This window comes from Dermochelys coriacea, chromosome 2, assembly GCF_009764565.3.
Source record: "Dermochelys coriacea isolate rDerCor1 chromosome 2, rDerCor1.pri.v4, whole genome shotgun sequence".
Classification (NCBI taxonomy): domain Eukaryota; kingdom Metazoa; phylum Chordata; order Testudines; family Dermochelyidae; genus Dermochelys; species Dermochelys coriacea.
In genome coordinates this window covers 178,422,767-178,443,615 of record NC_050069.1, presented here as the reverse complement: position 1 = coordinate 178,443,615, position 20,849 = coordinate 178,422,767, and the positions used below count along the sequence as shown (strand labels likewise).

The following is a 20,849-nucleotide window of genomic DNA, read 5'->3' as shown; positions in this document are numbered from 1 at the left end:
AGTGCAGTGTGGTCTTGTCCTTCCCTCCTTCTCTACCCCACCCGTGCTTCCCTCCTCTCCCACCCCTCCCAGGCTACCTTGGCAGATATCCCCCCTACTTGTGTGATGAATTAAATAAAGAATGCACGATTTTGAAACAACAATGACCTTATTGCCTCTGCAAGGGGTGATCAAAGTGGGGAGGGTGGTTGGCTTACAGGGAAGTAGAGTGAACCAAGGGGGCAGGTTTTTGTCAAGGAGAAACAGAACTGTCACACCGTAGCATGGCCAGTCATGAAACTGGTTTTCAAAGCTTCTCTGATGCGCAGCACACCCTGCTGTGCTCTTCTAATCACCCTGGTGTCTGGCTTCACGTAAATCAGTGGCCAGGCGATTTGCCTCAACCTCCCACCCTGCCATAAACGTCTCCCCCTTACTCTCAGATATTGCGGAGCACACAGCAAGCAGCAACAACAAGGGGAATATTGGTTTTGCTGAGGTCTAAGAGTCAGTAAACTGCACCAGCATGCTTTTAAACGTCCAAAGGCACATTCTACCACCATTCTGCACTTGCTCAGCCTATAGTTGAACAGCTCCTTACTACTGGCCAGGGTGCCTGTGTACGGCTTCGTGAGCCATGACATTAAGAGGTAGGCTGGGTCCCCAAGGATAACTATAGGCATTTCAACATCCCCAACGGTTATTTTCTGGTCTGGTCAGTTGTTCAAACAGACCAGAGTTCCTGAAGATGTGAGCGTCATGTACCTTTCCCGGCCATCCCACGTTGATGTTGGAGAAACGTCCTTTGTGATCCACCAGTGCTTGCAGCACCATTGAAATGTACTGGCTGCCTTGGTGGTCCGGTCCCACGATAGGGATATGCGTTCCATCTATCACCCCACCACAGTTAGGGAACCCCATTTCAGCAAAGCCATCCACTAGGACCTGCACATTTCCCAGAGTCACTATCCTTGATAGCAGCATCTCAGTGATTGCGTTGGCTACTTGGATCACCAGCAGCCCCCACAGTAGATTTGCCCACTCCAAATTGATTCCCGACTGACCGATAGCTATATGGCGTTGCAAGCTTCCAAAGGGCTATTGCCACTTGCTTCTCAACTGTGAGGGCTGCTCTCATCTTGGTATTCTTGTGCTTCAGGACGGGGAAAAGCAAGGTCACAAAGTGCCATGCAAGAGCCTTTAACGCACGCAAAAGTTTCGCAGCCACTGGGAATCATCCCAGACCTGCAACATTATGCGGTCCCACCAGTCTGTGCTTGTTTCATGGGCCTAGAATCGGCGTTGCAAAGCATGAGCCTGCCCCATTGCCACCAGGATGGCCAAAATTGCCAGGGCCCATACTTTGAGAGAAGTCTGTGTCCATGTCCTCATCACTCTCCTCACCGTGTTGCCGTCGCCTCCTTGCCTGCTTTTGCAAGTTCTGGTTCTGCACATACTGTAGGATAATGCACGAGGTGTTTACAATGCTCATAACTGGCGCAGTGATCTGAGCAGGCTCCATGCTTGCCGTGGTCTGGAGTCTGCAGGAGAGCAGAGTTGCAGCCGAAGCAGTGGCTGACAACAGATGTCATGAGAATAGATATTTATAAAGAACAATGAGAGGACCTGCGAGGTGGATTCATGAGAGCAGAGTTGCAGTGGAAGCGGTGGATGACGACAGTTAGCGCCACGCACATTTTCCCGAGGAAGAACACACGTACCCAGGAGCCCATGACAGACAACATGGAGAAATTTGATATTGACAATAGCGGCAGAGCAGAGTTACAGCGGAAGAGGTGGATGACGACAGTTAGCAGTCCTACTGCACCATCTGCTGAAAGCAGTATAGTGTCTGCACGGAAAAAAAAAGGCTGCCATTGCTTTCACGGAGGCAGGGGCAACTGACGACACGTACCCAAAACCATCCACGACAATGTTTTTGCCCCCATCAGGCACTGGGAGCTTAACCCAGAATTTAATGGGTGGCAGAGACTGTGGGAAAGCTACGCACAGTGCAGTGCTCCACAAGTCGATGCTAGCCACAGTAGTGAGGATGCACTCCGCTGACTTAATGCGCTTAGTGTGGACATACGCAATCAACTGTATAAAACAGATTTCTAAAAATCAACTTCTATAATATCAACCTAATTTCATAGTGTAGGCATATCCTTCGGTAGTTCCAAGTTTGGCATTTAGGGTTTTACTTTTAAATGAGAGCTTAACTTGACAGCATTCACGTTACTATAGTTTTCTAATTGTTTTTAGATCATTCTCATGCGTTGTACAAAGTTTTAAAAGAATACAAAGCCTCAGTCCTGACTTCCTATCCACATTAGGGCCTTTTTACAAAAAAAAAAAAAAAAAAAAAAAAAAAAGAAAGAAGGGTTTCTACCGTATCTACCACTAGTTCAGCTGAGTATTCAGAATTAGCAATAGCAGGAGCCCAAATACACAATGCTCTAGCTGCAGCAGCAGTTTTCCACATCTTGTTGCTTAAATTCATGGTTCAAGTCCAGCCTACATCCAACTTATGGCCAATTGGACAGCTGTTTACTGATCTACATGAAATGAATTAGTAGTCTCAGTCCACTTTGTGTATGCATGTTCATTCCAGAGCAGCCCCACACAATTTAGACCCTTCATCTAAGTAGAGAAGGGAAGAATTGAATAGACATGGAAAATGAACTGCTCATTCCAAAGAGGTGGTGCCCTCTGGAAAACAGGAGGCACATGATGCTAAGACAGCATGGGAAAACTTGCACTGCAGCTACTTCTGCTGTACCTGTTGTGTGATTAAGCAGATGTATCTACAGCTGAGCACTGGGCCCCTTCCAAGAGGATAAAAATAAATGTCTAACTTGCAAAATGTTTTTTCCACTTCCTACTGTAAAGAAGTCTTAGTTGCAGACACAAGAACTGCTAGCGTAAATGAACATATCACCAATTCAAATTGGGTAAATGAATAAATATGATATGCAAAGAAAAAAAAAAAAGTGTCACCTTTCTCTGAAAACTAAAAATATACTTTAGTAAAGGCAAAAAGACAAGTTCATTTGATCATCGGGATGGTAGTTTTTACATTTTTTCTGAATGTGCATAAAAAAATATTACAATTAATAGACAATTTATATGGGTCCCAAACATTTTAGAGTAGAACACTTACCGCTCCATGACTCTTGTGATAAAGTCATTGCAGCAATTTAGAGTTACATCTTGAGGATTTGTATGAAGACTGCATCTGATTTGTCTGGAGCTCAAAACATCAGCTACCACTGAATAGGAAAAAATATGGACATTTCAAAATTGTGTGTGTTTACAAAGGTCTAGCAATATTTATAACCCCTGAACATTTCCCTTCGATCCAAGTATGGAAATTAAGACACGTAACATTTAATATTAATGGTTATATTTACCATAATAAACAGAATGTGCTCATATAGCTCAAATACTATTGCTGTAGTAACTATAAGCCCCCATCCCACTTATTTCAGTGGAGCTCCATGGGGGTATGGGAGTCTGTCTACCCATGTTCAATGCATTCCAGAACCAGGACCTTAATTCTTTTACATTTCCTGACTCTTTGTTTTGAGCTGGGCAACCTTAAAGCATTTCCAGTTTATTTATATACATAAACACGCAGAAGAGTAAAGCTTAGGAAGATTTTGAGATTCACAGTACACTGTTCACATTTACAATTGAAACCCATGTCCTAATAGAACAAAGATATTTGTAAACGTGATACAAAGAAACAGCAGTGTTGAATATTCCAAACTTACCACAGGCTAAACTGTCTCCCATAGGATGCTGGAATGAGATGGAAAAGCTAGTGCCCTTTTGTGGAGACACTTCAAAATAAAGCACTTCTGAGCAATCTGTAAGGCAGTAACTTTATTTAATAACTTGGCTTATTTAAGCTTAGCCCCATTTAAGTGAATTATACATTAGCCCTTCAAAACACTGACATCTCAGAATCTAATTATGGTCACTGCAGTTCAGTTTGTGCCTCTGGAAACTAAATATTGGGTCAAACATGGGTGTGCTACTTGAAAATAATTAACCTACAGAGCCCTACACAAAAATTAAGAATGAAATGACTGAATTTTTATCAGCAAACAATTTGTAAATAGCAGTGGATTTTGAAAATTTGGATTTGGTGGGGATGTCCAACTTACAAATACAAATCAGTAGACTATTACAGAGAAACACGCTGTACTTCATAACATACAATTTACCTTTGTTTGTAGTGTTCTCAGAGACACAGCTGCCAATAAGAGTGTTATAGGTCACTTGATGCCGAAGAATCTCAATTATAGCAGGCACACACTTTGGATGGGTAAATGGAATTTTACTGACAAGGGCTCCTGTTGTACCCAATTTCTCTGTGCCCTTATTTATGAAATAACTGTGCTTCGGGCAATCTGGAAGAGACTGACGAAGAAAAACTTTGTGAGGAATGGAAACTTGGAAAGGCAAGATGGCTAGTCCTGATACCAGAATGTTACAACGGATCTGGTACCAAAAATATCTTTTGTGGGGCACACATTTGTCAAATCTGAAATTCTTGGCTGCACCTGGAAAATATCACTCAGAAACTGAGTCAACTGAGACCAAGCCCCACTCCTGCAAAATAGTTTTTAACACAGGATAATCTGCATTGAGCTTCGCACCAAGAGACCATGAGTTCTAGTCTCAATTGTTCTTGTAAGGGCAGTGAAAGTCAAAGAGAAATTAACAGCCTTTTACCTTTAATTTAGGAGAAGCTAGTATCAGTCAGTCATTATACAGGTAAAACAGAAAGACGACATTTCAGGCCGAGCCGTGAATAGAGTGCTCTCACCTGACAGACCCTGATCTCATTCACTTTCCCATACTGCCTTTCAGAAGGAATGTGCTTAGCTGTGCTATCTCTTTACCACACTTTTTCCAGAGTCAGGAATCCTGATAACCAGTTCTGACACATGGCTAGAAAGGGTGAAAGATCCTGCAAAATAAATAACCCTCAAAAGACATGTGGGGAGATGTTTGTGTTTTTGTGAATTTACATATGTATGAGTAGGGCTGACAATGTAATCAACAGTCCCTATCTATGCTGTATTCTGATAATTCAGAGATCAAAAGAAAATCCTAACATTTAAATGAATTGTAAACACAGGATAGCTCTGTATTCATTTCTTTTTGAAATGTATAGCAAATAATCTGTGAAAGAAACAAGCAAATTGCCTTATGTTAATTCTATAGTCAAGTACCACTGATGGACTTCCTTCAAAGTCATGCTAATTACCTTTTGAACTCCAACTTGTCAAAAGACATGAAATTGTATAAAAGATCCTTGGGTCCTGATTCTGTCATCTCAGATCTGCTTAGGCTTCATCGGGGGAAGACTCAGGTCCCAGTTATGCTGGTACGTCCTGAATAGAATACTTGGACATTGGACGATAACCTATGAACTATTTCTAAAAGAACTTTTTGCAACTACAAAGCTCATCATCTCTGCTACGAATCTGCACCTAAATGAATTGAACTCATGTCTGTATGTATATTGATCTTTTAACCAAAAAGAAAAGGAGTACTTGTGGCACCTTAGAGACTAACAAATTTATTAGAGCATAAGCTTTCGTGAGCTACAGCTCACTTCATCGGATGCATTTGGTGGAAAAAACAGGAGAGATTTATATACACACACACAGAGAACATGAAACAATGGGTTTATCATACACACTGTAAGGAGAGTGATCACTTAAGATAAGCCATCACCCACAGCAGGGGGGGGAAAGGAGGAAAACCTTCCATGGTGACAAGCAGGTAGGCTAATTCCAGCAGTTAACAAGAATATCAGAGGAACAGTGGGGGGTGGGGTGGGGGGGAGAAATACCATGGGGAAATAGTTTTACTTTGTGTAATGACTCATCCATTCCCAGTCTCTATTCAAGCCTAAGTTAATTGTATCCAGTTTGCAAATTAATTCCAATTCAGCAGTCTCTCGTTGGAGTCTGTTTTTGAAGCTTTTTTGTTGAAGTATAGCCACTCTTAGGTCTGTGATCGAGTGACCAGAGAGATTGAAGTGTTCTCCAACTGGTTTTTGAATGTTATAATTCTTGACGTCTGATTTGTGTCCATTCATTCTTTTAAGTAGAGACTGTCCAGTTTGGCCAATGTACATGGCAGAGGGGCATTGCTGGCACATGATGGCATATATCACATTGGTAGATGCGCAGGTGAACGAGCCTCTGATAGTGTGGCTGATGTGATTAGGCCCTATGATGGTATCCCCTGAATAGATATGTGGACAGAGTTGGCAACGGGCTTTGTTGCAAGGATAGGTTCCTGGGTTAGTGGTTCTGTTGTGTGGTGTGTGGTTGCTGGTGAGTATTTGCTTCAGATTGGGGGGCTGTCTGTAAGCAAGGACTGGTCTATCTCCCAAGATCTGAGAGAGCGATGGCTCGTCCTTCAGGATAGGTTGTAGATCCTTGATGATGCGTTGGAGAGGTTTTAGTTGGGGGCTGAAGGTGATGGCTAGTGGCGTTCTGTTCTTTTCTTTGTTGGGCCTGTCCTGTAGTAGGTGACTTCTGGGTACTCTTCTGGCTCTGTCAATCTGTTTCTTCACTTCAGCAGGTGGGTATTGTAGTTGTAGGAATGCATGATAGAGATCTTGTAGGTGTTTGTCTCTGTCTGAGGGGTTGGAGCAAATGCGGTTATATCGTAGCGCTTGGCTGTAGACAATGGATCGAGTGGTATGATCTGGATGAAAGCTAGAGGCATGTAGGTAGGAATAGCGGTCAGTAGGTTTCCGATATAGGGTGGTGTTTATGTGACCATCGCTTATTAGCACCGTAGTGTCCAGGAAGTGGATCTCTTGTGTGGACCGGTCCAGGCTGAGGTTGATGGTGGGATGGAAATTGTTGAAATCATGGTGGAATTCCTCAAGAGCTTCTTTTCCATGGGTCCAGATGATGAAGATATCAATGTAGCGCAAGTAGAGTAGGGGCATTAGGGGACGAGAGCTGAGGAAGCGTTGTTCTAAGTCAGCCATAAAAATGTTGGCATACTGTGGGGCCATGCGGGTACCCATCGCAGTGCCGCTGATTTGAAGGTATACATTGTCACCAAATGTGAAATAGTTATGGGTCAGGACAAAGTCACAAAGTTCTGCCACCAGGTTAGCCGTGACAGTATCGGGGATACTGTTCCTGACGGCTTGTAGTCCATCTTTGTGTGGAATGTTGGTGTAGAGGGCTTCTACATCCATAGTGGCTAGGATGGTGTTTTTAGGAAGATCACCAATGGACTGTAGTTTCCTCAGGAAATCGGTGGTGTCTCGAAGATAGCTGGGAGTGCTGGTAACGAAGGGCCTGAGGAGGGAGTCTACATAGCCAGACAATCCTGCTGTCAGGGTGCCAATGCCTGAGATGATGGGGCGTCCAGGATTTCCAGGTTTATGGATCTTGGGTAGCAGATAGAATACCCCAGGTCGGGGCTCCAGGGGTGTGTCTGTGCGGATTTGTTCTTGTGCTTTTTCAGGGAGTTTCTTGAGCAAATGCTGTAGTTTCTTTTGGTAACTCTCAGTGGGATCAGAGGGTAATGGCTTGTAGAAAGTGGTGTTGGAGAGCTGCCTAGTAGCCTCTTGTTCATACTCCGACCTATTCATGACGACGACAGCACCTCCTTTGTCAGCCTTTTTGATTATGATGTCAGAGTTGTTTCTGAGGCTGTGGATGGCACTGTGTTCTGCATGGCTGAGGTTATGGGGTAAGCGATGCTGCTTTTCCACAATTTCAGCTCGTGCACGTCGGCGGAAGCAGTCTATGTAGAAATCCAGGCTGCTGTTTCGACCTTCAGGAGGAGTCCACCCAGAATCCTTCTTTTTGTAGTGTTGGCAGGAAGGTCTCTGTGGGTTAATATGTTGGTCAGAGGTGTGTTGGAAATATTCCTTGAGTCTGAGACGTCGAAAATAGGATTCTAGGTCACCACAGAACTGTATCATGTTCGTGGGGGTGGAGGGGCAAAAGGAGAGGCCCCGAGATAGGACAGATTCTTCCGCTGGGCTAAGAGTATAGTTGGATAGATTAACAATATTGCTGGGTGGGTTACGGGAACCATTGTTGTGGCCCCTTGTGGCATATAGTAGTTTAGATAGCTTAGTGTCCTTTTTCTTTTGTAGAGAATCAAAGTGTGTTTTGTAAATGGCTTGTCTAGTTTTTGTAAAGTCCAGCCACGAGGAAGTTTGTGTGGAAGGTTGGTTCTTTATGAGAGTATCCAGTTTTGAGAGCTCATTCTTAATCTTTCCCTGTTTGCTGTACCTTTTAACCATACACTCTTTTGTTTTTTAATAAAGTGTAGTTTAGTTAGTAAGAATTGGCTGTAGCGTGTATTTGGGTAAGATCTAGAATATTCAATAACCTGGGAGGTCATGTGTCCGATCCTTTGGCATTGGTAAAACCTTTTCTTTTATATGATGAAATAAGATTTACAGAAATGATCATCATATTGGACATGGGTACCTGGAGGGAGACCTGAGGCTGGATCACTTTAAGGGAACCGTGTTGTTTGGACTTCTGAGTTACCAGGAAGGTAATAAAGAAGCTGTTTTATGCTGGCTTGGTAAATCTCAGTATTGGAATATCCATCAACTTTATGGGGATTGTCTGCCCCTTTCTTTGCAGTTCACCCTAATTGAGTGACCATAGCTGGTCCCCACTACAACCCCAGTCACGCCAGTGTTCCATATTGTCTCTCAAACAGTCGTGTAACTGACTGGCAGAGCATGTATTGCATCTACCACCCTGGGGTGGTCCAACTACCAAATAACTTGTTTCTGTCACCAATTGCTCCTATAGCCAAATTAGAAGTTTATGGGCCGATATAAACGGTGTGGGTTCAAACCCATCTAGTGACTCATTTGAGGGGAAAAAGGTGATATAAACTTTAGTGTTAAGACTCTGGAATAATTGTTGAAGCAATTTTATTTTCCAAAAACGTATTTGGAAGTTTATTTAGATGTGATATTTGTTTTAATGTAATTTTAGAGCATATTTGTGTAGCAAATGAAAGTATGATTGTAGCGAGCACAAGAAAATCCATACTAGCATAGGTAACAGTGGTAGTGAAGATATGTCATCTTAGGCCACCTTAGCACAAGCCCTCTGGAGGCCCTAGACACCTACTTGGGCTGTTATTTGACACTGAAGTCCATGCTGCTGTGTCTTCACTATTATTACCCAAACTACAATCACACCTTCATTTGCTGTGTAGACATAACCTTACTGTTTCTGTCTTGGTCAAATGGGAGCTGTTGCTTTAAGAGCAGGGCAGAGCACTTAATTGAGTGCATATTAAGGAGCAATTGAGCAGGGTCAGGTGTAGAACCTTTTACCCTGTGTCCAGAGAGAGAGAAAGACCCATCCTGTGTAAGCTCCAAAAAGCTTAGCGCTTAATTTAATAAGCTTATTTTTCTAGAAAGAAAGTCTTCATTCTTGAAGGTGCAACATTAGCACTTGGTAGGAAACTGGATGCCTTAAGGCATGGCTAATAAGCTACAGAGTCTCTCACCCATATCCAGCACAGCTCTGTAGAAATTAAATTTATTTCCATCTAATGGATATGTAGTGGCCTCTAAAGAGGAGGCGTTTGATGGATCTCAGTTACAGCTATCACATTGTAAACTCACCCACCATTGCCCTGCACAACCGCCACACTACGAAGACCAAGAACTACATGTAGATACCCCTGTTATCTGTAGAGGAAGTGCCCTCTTCTCCCCCTTTCAGAATTAAGGCATGCTAACAAAGCAGATGTGGGAAATTATTCCTTCCACAGCTCCGTAGATAAACAGAGGCTTTCACCTACCAGGGCTGTCCTACCAACATCTTACACCAGTACTAAATCTGGGCAGTCTTTAACATTTATGTTTAAGGTTATTTTCAAGTAGTTTGTAAACATGCAAAACAGCCTCAGTCTAGGAGCTATCATAATACAAACTAGGTGCCACAAGGACTCCTCATTGTTTTTGCCGACTCAGACCAACACGGCTACCACTCTGAAACTATTATTTTTAGCCACTATGTACCAAAAAACAAAACAAAAAAAATTTCAAAAAGAAATTAAACTAACTGAAGGGGTGACTAATATTTTACACTCTTCTTTCTCCCATTCATTGTAATAAAGACTATAACAAATAGTAAATTCACTACTCTTATGGTTATGCGGTAGGGAATTCTATTTTTAAAATCAGATTTAAAATGGAGTGACAGGATCTATTTTAAAATGATAATCAGCTGGCAAGCATCTTGGATATACTGGAGGATCTCAGATTTGAGACTAGTCACTGACAAATTCTGCTTTTGAAGAAATTAGAAGGAAAGTGGTAGATAAATTTAGTTAGGCCAAATGCTTTACCACCATCACCACATACAATTGACATGACTCCAGTTACTATACACAAAACAATGTCTCCTTTGTCACCTTTACAAAGGTGTTAAATTACCTTAAATTGTTTAAAAGTAAGCAGGTTGACAGAGTTAAAAAAAACTGGAATAATATACTCCCTGATGGACATTCAGTTATGTCAGGATTCCTGAATATTGGCATTGCTTACTGACAGACAAGAAGTGTTTACTTAGCCACATAAATGCAGACAAAGAATAAGAGCAAAATGACTTGCATGTATCAAAAGTCAGAACATACATACCACAAAGAAGCAAGAATTATTCATGGACAGATCTTCCTTGTACTCATCATTAAGTGTAAATTGAACAATCAATGCATGAAGAGAAGCTAGCTTCAGTCCATCAATCAGAACTCCTAAAGCCAGATAATTTTTAAATTAGTATTTCTGGATTAATTTGTAGTTATTCATGAGACATGGAAAATGTTTGTTCCATTTTTACAGAGTCATCATAAAGAACATAGGGAAGTACATACTCCTATTTTACAGATTGGGAATTGAGGCACAGAAACTTGACCATGATCACACAGGAAGTCTATCATAGCTTCATATTAAATCCTGATTTCTCATGTCCCAGTCCAGTGCCTTACTCAAAAGGCTATCCATCCTCCTTATATTGTCATTTCTATACTTGGTCCTCTGCATATTTTTATCCAATGCCAGGACACATTTACATGATAGCACATTAATAATGTGAATCACATCTGAGCTGATAGGAATACTAATCAGAGAATTTTCTTTTACAGAGAAGGTAGAAAATCTGGACATCTCCTGCAAAATTAGCATGAAGGAGGTAAAAAGGAAAAGCTACATAGAATACTCAAAAATATTTAATCTTACAGATAATTAAACATGCCTGTAAACTTCTGTATCTCTTGAATATTGGATGAGGACACAGGAAAAGGCTGATGAAACATCAAGAAAAAGCAAGCTGACAAATCCATGCTGAGTTCATCAGTCAGTGGTAAAAAAGCAGGGTTGCTGGGAAAGAAAGGGTAGAAAGGCAAGCTTGTTAAAGACACTTGTGTGAAAAGGATTCTTAGTGTCCAGGGTAAAATTAAGACACACATATGGTATAGATGATACTCTTCCCACCTCAAGAAAAATCTCTCTGGAAAATTCAAGTATAGACTAGATGTCATAAAGCAAAGTCTATATGAAGACTGACAGAGAAGGAAGGTGAGCAAAAAAAAAAAAAAACACCAAAAAAACAAAAAAAAGCTACCCCCCGCCAGGCAGAGCAGTACACAAGGATTCTTGCTGTAAATTGGTGCTCTGTGGTTCATTTTCAGTGGGGGGGTGAGGGGAGTTTCCCCTCAAGCCTACCCCTTGTATTACCTGTTCAGACAGTCAGATTAAATGATGCTGTTTTAGGAATAAGAAAAGGAGTACTTATGGCATCTTAGAGACTAACAAATTTATTTGAGCATAAGCTTTCGTGAGCTACAGCTCACTTCATCGGATGCATTCAGTAAAAAATACAGTGGGGAGATTTATATACATAGAGAACATGAAACAATGGGTGTTACCATACACACTGTAAGGAGAGTGATCACTTAAGAGGAGCTATTACCAGCAGGAGAGCGGGGGTGGGGGGAGGAAACTTTTGTAGTGATAATCAAGGTGGGCCATTTCCAGCAATTGACAAGAACTTATGAGGAACGGTGGGGGGTGCATATAAATCTCCCCACTGTATTTTCCACTGAATGCATCCAAAGAAGTGAGCTGTAGCTCACGAAAGCTTATGCTCAAATAAATTTGTTAGTCTCTAAGGTGCCACAAGTACTCCTTTTTCCAAATAGAGACTAACACAGTTTGCAAAACAGTTTAAAATTACACAATTTAATCACAATACACTTAATTTATATACCCTAATTCAATCTAAAGTTAGGGGCTTGATGCAGGAATTACTGGATGAAGTTCTATGGTCTATGTTGTAAAGGAGGTCAGACAAAATCATCTCTTTGATCCTTTCTGATCTTAAGATCTATGATCCCATGGAATTCATACAGTTAATATGAACTTGGACATAATTTTAAACTCTTTTGGGAAAACAGTCATCTGATTATGCAGAGTGCTCCAAAGATGGATAATGCCGTCAATACAGTAGTATTGCTCTTGTCTAAGAGTGGGTTTGCATCTTTATTATATGATCATAGGATCAATACAAATGTCAGGGTTTAATGTCAATGATTTGAAAGTCCATTTTTATGTTCAGAAGTGTCAATCATGCCTTTGAATCTCACCCATCTCCTGCCTGAGAATCCACAATTAACGGAGAAATGGGAAGTTTGTGTGTTGTGTTTGAACTGCCAACAGTTACAAATACTTTTATTCCACATACTTGGGAGCCTGAGGGAAGAGAGAAGACAGATACAAGTCAGTGAATTTTTCTTCCCTTATGAAAATATAGATGAACGTAATGCTGGTGAAAGATGCCAGACTAGAAGGCCTGGTGTCTTTCAGGTCATCTATTGTGCAGGCATAACCTAGACAGCTACAATGCAAGATCTCCATCACCTAGCCAAAGATTGCCTTAACCAGATTGCCAAAGATGCCAGTTTGACCATCATAGCCGACGCTCTTTTGTGACATGAGCAACTCTCTACAAGGACCAAAAGACCATCAGTTCCATTTCACATAGGTTACTGAATTACTTTTGGTTGCTTCCATGCTGGTCTTGACTAGTATCAGCAACCTAGAAGTGGCAAAGTCTCCAGTTTCCTGAATGATCGTATCCCTGCACTAAATAAGTGCATCACAGGGCTCCGTTTGCTGCAAACTGTGTGCATCTTTCTGGACTCTGCTAAACAAGCAATTTACAAGTTAATTTGTTCCCACCTTAGTGCCAATCATGAAGAACCAACGCCTAGAATGGCATTTCTGGTTTCAGAGTAGTAGCCGTGTTAGTCTGTATTCGCAAAAAGAAAAGGAGTACTTGTGGCACCTTAGAGGCTAACACATTTATTAGAGCATAAGCTTTCGTGAGCTACAGCTCACTTCATCGGATGCATTTGATGAAGTGAGCTGTAGCTCACAAAAGCTTATGCTCTAATAAATGTGTTAGCCTCTAAGGTGCCACAAGTACTCCTTTTCTTTTTGCGAATGGTATTTCTGTAATTGTTCAACTTACAAGGAACCTTTTTACATATGAACTTGGATGTAGTGAAACTTTTACAAACAAGTAGAATCTATGCCCTAAATTGTATCCAATTCCATTTAGCAATCTTCTGGTCAAAAGGGAACTCATATTGTAGAAAGATGATTACTTCCCTATGTGAGTTCACCCTTTAACTATACTTGATTCTTTTCAAACTACAACTGTAAAAACTAAAGTCCAGTTAAAAAAAAATAAGCTATTATAAATTTTTACTGTTTATCCATTTTTACCAGGATTCAGCTCTTCTTCCAGAACTTGATAGGGAGATAGATAATATTCAATGTTCATAGGGGTCCCTGAAGTAGAATTAAAAATTACAGTTGCTTACAAAACATCAATTTTGAGCTGGCAGTTAAAAAAAAAAAATCCTTGAGAGAACTGGGTGCAAATGTAAAAATACACCCTCAAAAAAAAAAAAACCAAACAAACAAACAAACAAACAAACAAACAAAAAAAAACTTACATTTGTAAGTAATTTTCAAGTCATTATATTGTTGAATTATATTTTACTGCTAAAATCTCAATGAGAAAGTTTATAGAATCACTTTAATATTTTGAAAGGTCTATTATACTTCAATTGTTACATAGCCTCATATTCAGACTTGAAAATTTAGCAATTGAATTTAGCAATATTTTAATCTCTCTTCTTAATACTAAGATTTAAATGTTAGAGAATTTGGAAAGAACATCCAACTGGAATACACAAACAAACAAGGTTTCTTAAAAATTAACTCATCTGCTTGGAGGAGGAAAGAAAGCAATAATACATAGACAAGGGACTTTCATATGGAGCTGAGCAATAGCTCAGCATAGCAAAAATGTGTATTCACGATACATTTTATGCAAATGTCTGAATTCTGACAGTTAAAGCCCAAGGCCCCTGTTGACTACAATCTATGATGATCTAGAAAAAGGTGCTAAAACCCATCAATTCAAGTTAGTCCCCTTTTTAGGCAAGCAACAGTATCACTGTTGCAACTATGGTGAGTCTCAGTTACTCCCAAAATTCCCCACATGACATCAGAAAATTAGTAGCACTGTTTTTAAGCTGTTATGATATCAGGCTGCTGGAATATGCTAGCTATATGGTCCCCAGAGCATCTTTTCATTACTGTAAATGTACAGTACAGGAATACAGAACCCCCATTAAGCATTACTTCAATACAAATAAATATAGCTAATGATGCAGCTCAGTACTGAAGGATCTTTGCTGTGGGCACACTGTTTACTCAAGTTGAGTTTTGTTCTTTTAAATCTAAACAAAAAAATTACCTCCAGTTCTTGGCACAACGTGTCCTGCTTTTCCATGAAGTACTTCCGTAACTCTGTTTACATCTTGTGTTCTAATTTTTTAGAAAACACACACAGATCAGTGGTTCTAGAGAGACTGTGCTATTTAAATTAATATAAAGCCATTTCACTCCATTAAATATTCTCTCTTCTCTTTTGATTGCCTTGGCTTTAGGTTTTGTGCAGTTCTATGGTAGTTTTCAGAAATTCTCTCAGTCAACTCACCACTGCCCTATGTCTCTTAGTAGTGCCGTGCATGGTCTTAATGCTTGTATTTCCAGTTTCAGCTGGGGCCCACCCTGCTCCTTTGTCAAATTTTAAATATGCAGCAAGCCTAGACATGTTTTGGTTTTGTACACCGCTGGCTCTAAATGGGGGGAGTGGGGGTGATGAAAGTACTGGAATGACAGAGAGTACTGCAAGGGCAAGGTGGGAGGAAGTACAAGTGACTTGGAAAAACCGGTACTCAAGTGAGACTCACACACTTCAACTCATGTACAGTGCAAGTACTTAACAATACTGCAAAATAGTAACGGGCTGAAAGATGTACTCAGCCTTATAAATAGCTTACTCATCAATTCATAGTTAACTGCTCAGGATATTTGCTTACAAATTTGTGACTAGTGAGGACATAGCACGTTAGCTCAAAAAGAAATGACTGTCCTTAATAAGGAAACACTATGCAAAAATAGTCTAATTGTATGTTCTCACGTTACAGCAGGGCCTTGTTTGATGAAGCTAGTCAAGTAGACAAGTCTCCAGAACAGTCTCTTCAATTTTCAGGGCTCCCAGAAAGGGGTGCATTCTGGGGTGCAATCCAGACCAATGAGGGGTTGTATCACCACCTGCCCTGAAATCTTGGGTGCCTCACAATGCTTTGCTCTTGTAGCTCCCAACCTGTGCTGCTCACAAACAGCCTGCTAGCATGCAGGTCACACCCTGCATGACTGAGTATAGCCGCAGCTCTGGTCCAGCGGCCTGTCAGCAACATACCAATCACACTTCTGCTTCCAGCAGCCTTGGTTACTACTTGCAGGGTGACCCCAACACACTTCCAGTACTGAATTTACCCAAAAACGTGTCTTCTGCACCATCCAGCCCTCTCTTGGGCAGTTTAGGTATTAAGAACTGTTTCTCCTGTAAACAGTTGATAGTCAGTCTGCCACTTTAATGTGGATTACCAAACAGTTCAGTTTAAAACACAGCACTGGATTAGTTTGTATTAAAAAAAAAAAAAAAAAAAAAAAAAAAGAGAGACACGTGTTTATTAACAAAAGAAGATAGGATTTTAAGTGAATTTAAGTGTAAGAGATAAAGTTAGAAATAGTTACCGGCAAATAAAAGTGAATATGCATCTAAAAGTCTAAAACTAAACTAAAATGCAAATTTGCATGGTCTCCTGCCATCTACTCCCCATGCTATCTGGAGGACCCTGTATTACTTGTATGTAAATTGAAGTACACACACATTCCTTTGTTTAAGATAGACCTATTTAAAAACTTCTGCCTAGGCAGGGCTGTGTGGTTTTGAACATGTGCTAACAACATCATATAGGGACATAGGTGCTGACTCCATGGGTGCTCCACACCTACTAGCAGCCCCATGGATCAGCTCCTCCACCTCCCTCCCAGCGCCTCCTGCCTTCCACAATCAGCTGTTCAGCGTCACGAGGTCAGGGGGAGGGGGGTGCAGGACCTGGGGCGGAGTGGGGCTTGAGCACCCCCCCAGGAAATGGGGAAGTCGGCACCGATGTACAGGTGGATTTCATAACTATACATATAATGTTGCTACATACATTTTGCCATGATATTATTGCCCTGTGAGTTAGTTTGCAAATCATACCCTTCAAGGCATATTTTGTACAAAGATTATTATGATAGTGTGTAGGGTGTGACTATAGGGGTGCTTAGTGTCACAGGCACCACCCTCTCTATCCCCATCTGCCACGGCACACACATGCTTCTGGACAAGGGGGAATTTGTTCAACAAATTCGAGGGTGTAAACTGGTCTGGTGGCAAGTTTTTCCTTAGCCACCTCCAATCTCATTGCTAGAGCTTGGATAGAATGTGAGGCCCCCAAAAGCTACACAGCACACTATTCCTGAAAAATTGCTTACTTTTTCATTTTTACCATATAATTATAAAATAAATTAACTGGAATATAAATATTGTACTTGCATTTCAGTATGATACTTGAGCCTGTAGTTCACATGTGAGCCTTATCTGAAGCATAAGGCCTGCTGCCCCAGGGCTAGAGTCCAAGCCCTGCCACCTGGCAGTGTATCTGAAGCCCTGCCATCTGAGGCTGAAGCATGTAACTTAGCTTCGCAGGGAGTCTCTATGGCATGGGGCCCTGGGCAGTTGCCCTGCTTGTCACCTTCTCATGCCAGCCCTGCATTTGTGACCTTCCTAAACCTATCCCATGACCACCCTTGGAGCTGCAAGCCACAGGTCGAGAAACATTGATCTAGAGGAATTGAATACCCCCGGAAGACCTTTAAGTAGCCACAGGGGTAAATGTATCCCTGGTTGAGAACTACTGCTCTAGCTTATTTTCCTTTCTCTAGCTTAGTTTAGTCACAGTGGAAGTTTATACATTGTGGAAGCATTAACCTATTTTTCCTATCTTGAAACTTATAACCACGACTCCCAATTCCCACAGAGACTCTCACACTTAAGGCACTTTTACTTAGGACACTTCCTTGCACCCTGCCCCCAAAATTCAGACACTGCAGCCAGGTGGCCCCCACCAAAAAAGAAAAAGCCCTACTGCTGGCCCCAAACTGGGAACTACACCTATAGGAGGGGACAGTTTACCAAGCACAATGATTGGGAAGATTATAGTTCATGGCATAGCCAAGTCTGTCTTAGACGTGCAGTGGTGTTGGAGCTTTGTTGGTCCAAGGATATTAGAGAGACCAGGTAGATGAGGCAATATCTTTTATTGAACCAATTTAATAAAGTTGGTCCAATAAAAGATATTACCTCACCCATCTTGTCTTTCAGACATGCAAGTCTGACAACTGGACAAAAAACAGACAAGTTATGCATTTGGACTGAAAGGGTACCTATTTGTGAGATACAGTGCAATTTTAATATGAATAAATTTGCAACCCCATTTCACTAAATACCGAGCAACATATTAAGCTGGCATAAATCACTTTATTTTCAAAATCAATGGAGCTTAAACCAGCTGAGAATCTAGCCATATGTCGGTCTTCATTTCAGAATGCCTATTTGTAATATAGTTTACAAACCCCATTCTGCGCATAAGTAGATGGGAGAAGAGTCTTCCCTGTTTACAGGCAATCAGGATGTCCATACTCCTGCAGTTGCCAAGGCATGAACCCACAAGTGGGCCAATAAAGAAAACAAGCCCAGCTATAAAAGAATCATAGAATATCGAGGTTGGAAGGGACCTCAGGAGATCTAGTAGTCCAACCCCCTGCTCAAGCAGGACCAATCCCCAACTAAATCATCCCAGCCAGGGCTTTGTCAAGCCTGACCTTGAAAACTTCTAAGGAAGGAGATTCCACCACCTCCCAAGGTAACCCATTCTAGTGCTTCACAAGAACAGAGAGGAAAAGGGAGACAGAAAGGTCTGAGATAGCAGAGGAGAAACAGTCTCACACCAGGCTGCCTCTAAGAAACTGGACAAAAGGAGACAAAAGACAACTGCAAGCCTGGAGTTTAAGGGCTGACAGACTCAATTTAGGTTAATTTATGGACAGATCTAATGGGAGGCAAATTGAAGGGGACCAGTTAAGAGAAACCTGGAACCCTTAGAGAGACTGCACCAAGAGCAGTCGACAATGTGGTACCAGAATTGGGGATTGACCTCAACTGTCCCTGCAGAAAAAGGAAGCTTTAAAAAAAAAAAAAAAAAAAAGTAGTTATATATTTATATTCACATGAGCTATGGAGGTAAATCAGCTCCAGCAATGGCTGGCTAACTCACAAGGACAACAGATGGCACCACACCAGCAACAGTTGTAGCAACAGATGGCAGAATTAGTACCAGCTGCTGCTACTCAGGGCTCTGCCCATAGAGGAAATGTGTCCCCCATACTTCAGGGAGCCATTCCAATCTAGACACTTTCTAAAATGTTACCAAGAATGATTCTGGGCCATCATTTGTTAACTTTTGAAAGGGTGGCCATGGCCTCTCAATTGTCTCCAGCCATGTGAGCAATCGGCTTGCTCCACTCCTCATTGGGGATGCCCAGGCAGCATACCGGGTACTTGACAATGCAGTGCCCAGAACTATGAACAAGTCAGGATGGCCTTATTGGGTAAGCCCCAGGAGAACGCAGGCAGCTGACTGGTTTCTGGACAGGATAGGTTACAGGCAGCCTTCTCAGGGTCTGTGGGTAAGATTTCCCAGAGATAGCAGACCCACCATTTTAGGCAGCCCACCAGGCTCTCGACCCAACCTACACAGGAACAAAGGCCCAGTGAAAGTTGGAAGGAGGATGCTTCCTCCCAGCTGCTAGAAGACAAAACGACAGACTTGATAACCTATGGATAACATATGGTTACTACTATGGATAACAAGTAGCAGTGATAAGACTATGAAAGGGTGGATCCCCTGAGGACACAGGAATACCCCTATTTTGCCTTTAAGACAGACTTGTTGTATTGATTGTCCTGGTCTACGCAAGTGCAGGAGATATGGACACAACTACTAATACCCCAGGTATATCACTGCAAGCTCTAAATTTAGCACACACACAATTCCATGTGCAGGACATCTTGGAAAGGACAAGACACATTCTAGGATTCTGGCCTGATACTCTTGGCCAGGGGTCCTTAAAGAAGTCAAGAATTTCTGTGCATCATACCCCAAATGCTAATTAGTGGCCAGTAAGCGAATCCAGCAGGCTCTATTAGTATCCCTTCCTTTGGTGGAGATCTCATTTGAATGAGTAGGAATTGATCTTGTAGACAGAGCCCCTGCTAGTCTATTGGGGACCCTAAGCAGGAATATGTTTGCCCCCCCAACACACACAATACTAAAACACGCAAGTTCAGAGGGCCCCCTTAAGATGCTCAGGGCCCTAAGCAATTGCTTAATCTACTTATGCCTAGCACTAGCTCTGCTTATAGATCCCCTACAGAAGGGCCACTTTGGACACCAACATATCCTTGTTATTGTGGACTATGCCACCTAATACCCAGCAGCCATGCCACTCCAGTAAACGAACGCCAAGACTATCACTAATGAGCTGTTGAAGGTCTTCACACGGGTAGAGATTCCCAAAGAGATCCTGATAGACCAGGGAACAAATTTCACATCCTGGCTGATGAGAGAGGTCTGGGAATTACTGAAAGTCAAAGCATTATGCTCATCTGTGTACCATCTACAGATGGATGGCCTAGAGGAGAGATTTAATCAGATGCTCAGGAGAATGCTCAATAAATTCATTAACCAGGCACTCGACATTGGGACTGACTACTCTTGACCCTACTCTCCACCATTGGGAAATATCTCAAGCATCACCATGCAAACTGCTATCTGGGCAAGAGGCATACGAGACCTGGTATGGGAAACATGGAAAAGCCAGATTCCAAGAGCTGAAAACATAGTACAGTTATGTCTTAAAAGCAGGGGTAGGCAACCTGCGGCATGCAAGCTGATTTTCAGTGGCACTCACACTGCCTGGATCCTGGCCACAGGTTCGGGGGGCTCTGCATTTTAATTTAATTTTAAATGAAGCTTCTTAAACATTTTTAAAACCTTATTTACTTTACATACAATAGTTTAGTTATATATTATAGACTTATAGAAACAGACCTTCTAAAAACATTAAAATGTATTACTGGCATGCAAAACCTTGAATTAGAGTGACTAAATGAAGACTCAGCACACCACTTCTGAAAGTTGCCAACCCCTGTCTTAAAGCTATGGGAGAGATTGGAGGCTATGGGGGCATAGGCTAGAGAAAACCGCAGAGAGCATACGAACAACATTATAAGAAA

The 20,849-nt window shown here is 41.7% G+C and overlaps 1 protein-coding gene across 4 annotated transcripts in view; it reads right to left on the bottom strand.

The window, feature by feature from the left end:
- LOC119852065 (mediator of RNA polymerase II transcription subunit 1-like) overlaps positions 1 to 20,849 on the bottom strand; it is a 34,814-nt gene that overhangs the window by 1,853 nt on the left and 12,112 nt on the right. For 3 of the 4 annotated variants that reach the window (XM_038392908.2, XM_038392906.2, XM_038392905.2), the window contains 8 exons: positions 14,853 to 14,923; positions 13,811 to 13,876; positions 12,667 to 12,772; positions 11,277 to 11,401; positions 10,664 to 10,776; positions 4,212 to 4,407; positions 3,756 to 3,851; positions 3,143 to 3,251 (listed from right to left, as the gene is read on the bottom strand). In XM_038392908.2, coding sequence (XP_038248836.1) covers positions 3,143 to 3,251; positions 3,756 to 3,851; positions 4,212 to 4,407; positions 10,664 to 10,776; positions 11,277 to 11,401; positions 12,667 to 12,772; positions 13,811 to 13,876; positions 14,853 to 14,923 — 882 coding nt within the window. The remainder of the gene's footprint in view (positions 1 to 3,142; positions 3,252 to 3,755; positions 3,852 to 4,211; positions 4,408 to 10,663; positions 10,777 to 11,276; positions 11,402 to 12,666; positions 12,773 to 13,810; positions 13,877 to 14,852; positions 14,924 to 20,849) is intronic. The other variant, XM_043508708.1, reaches the window with a different exon arrangement.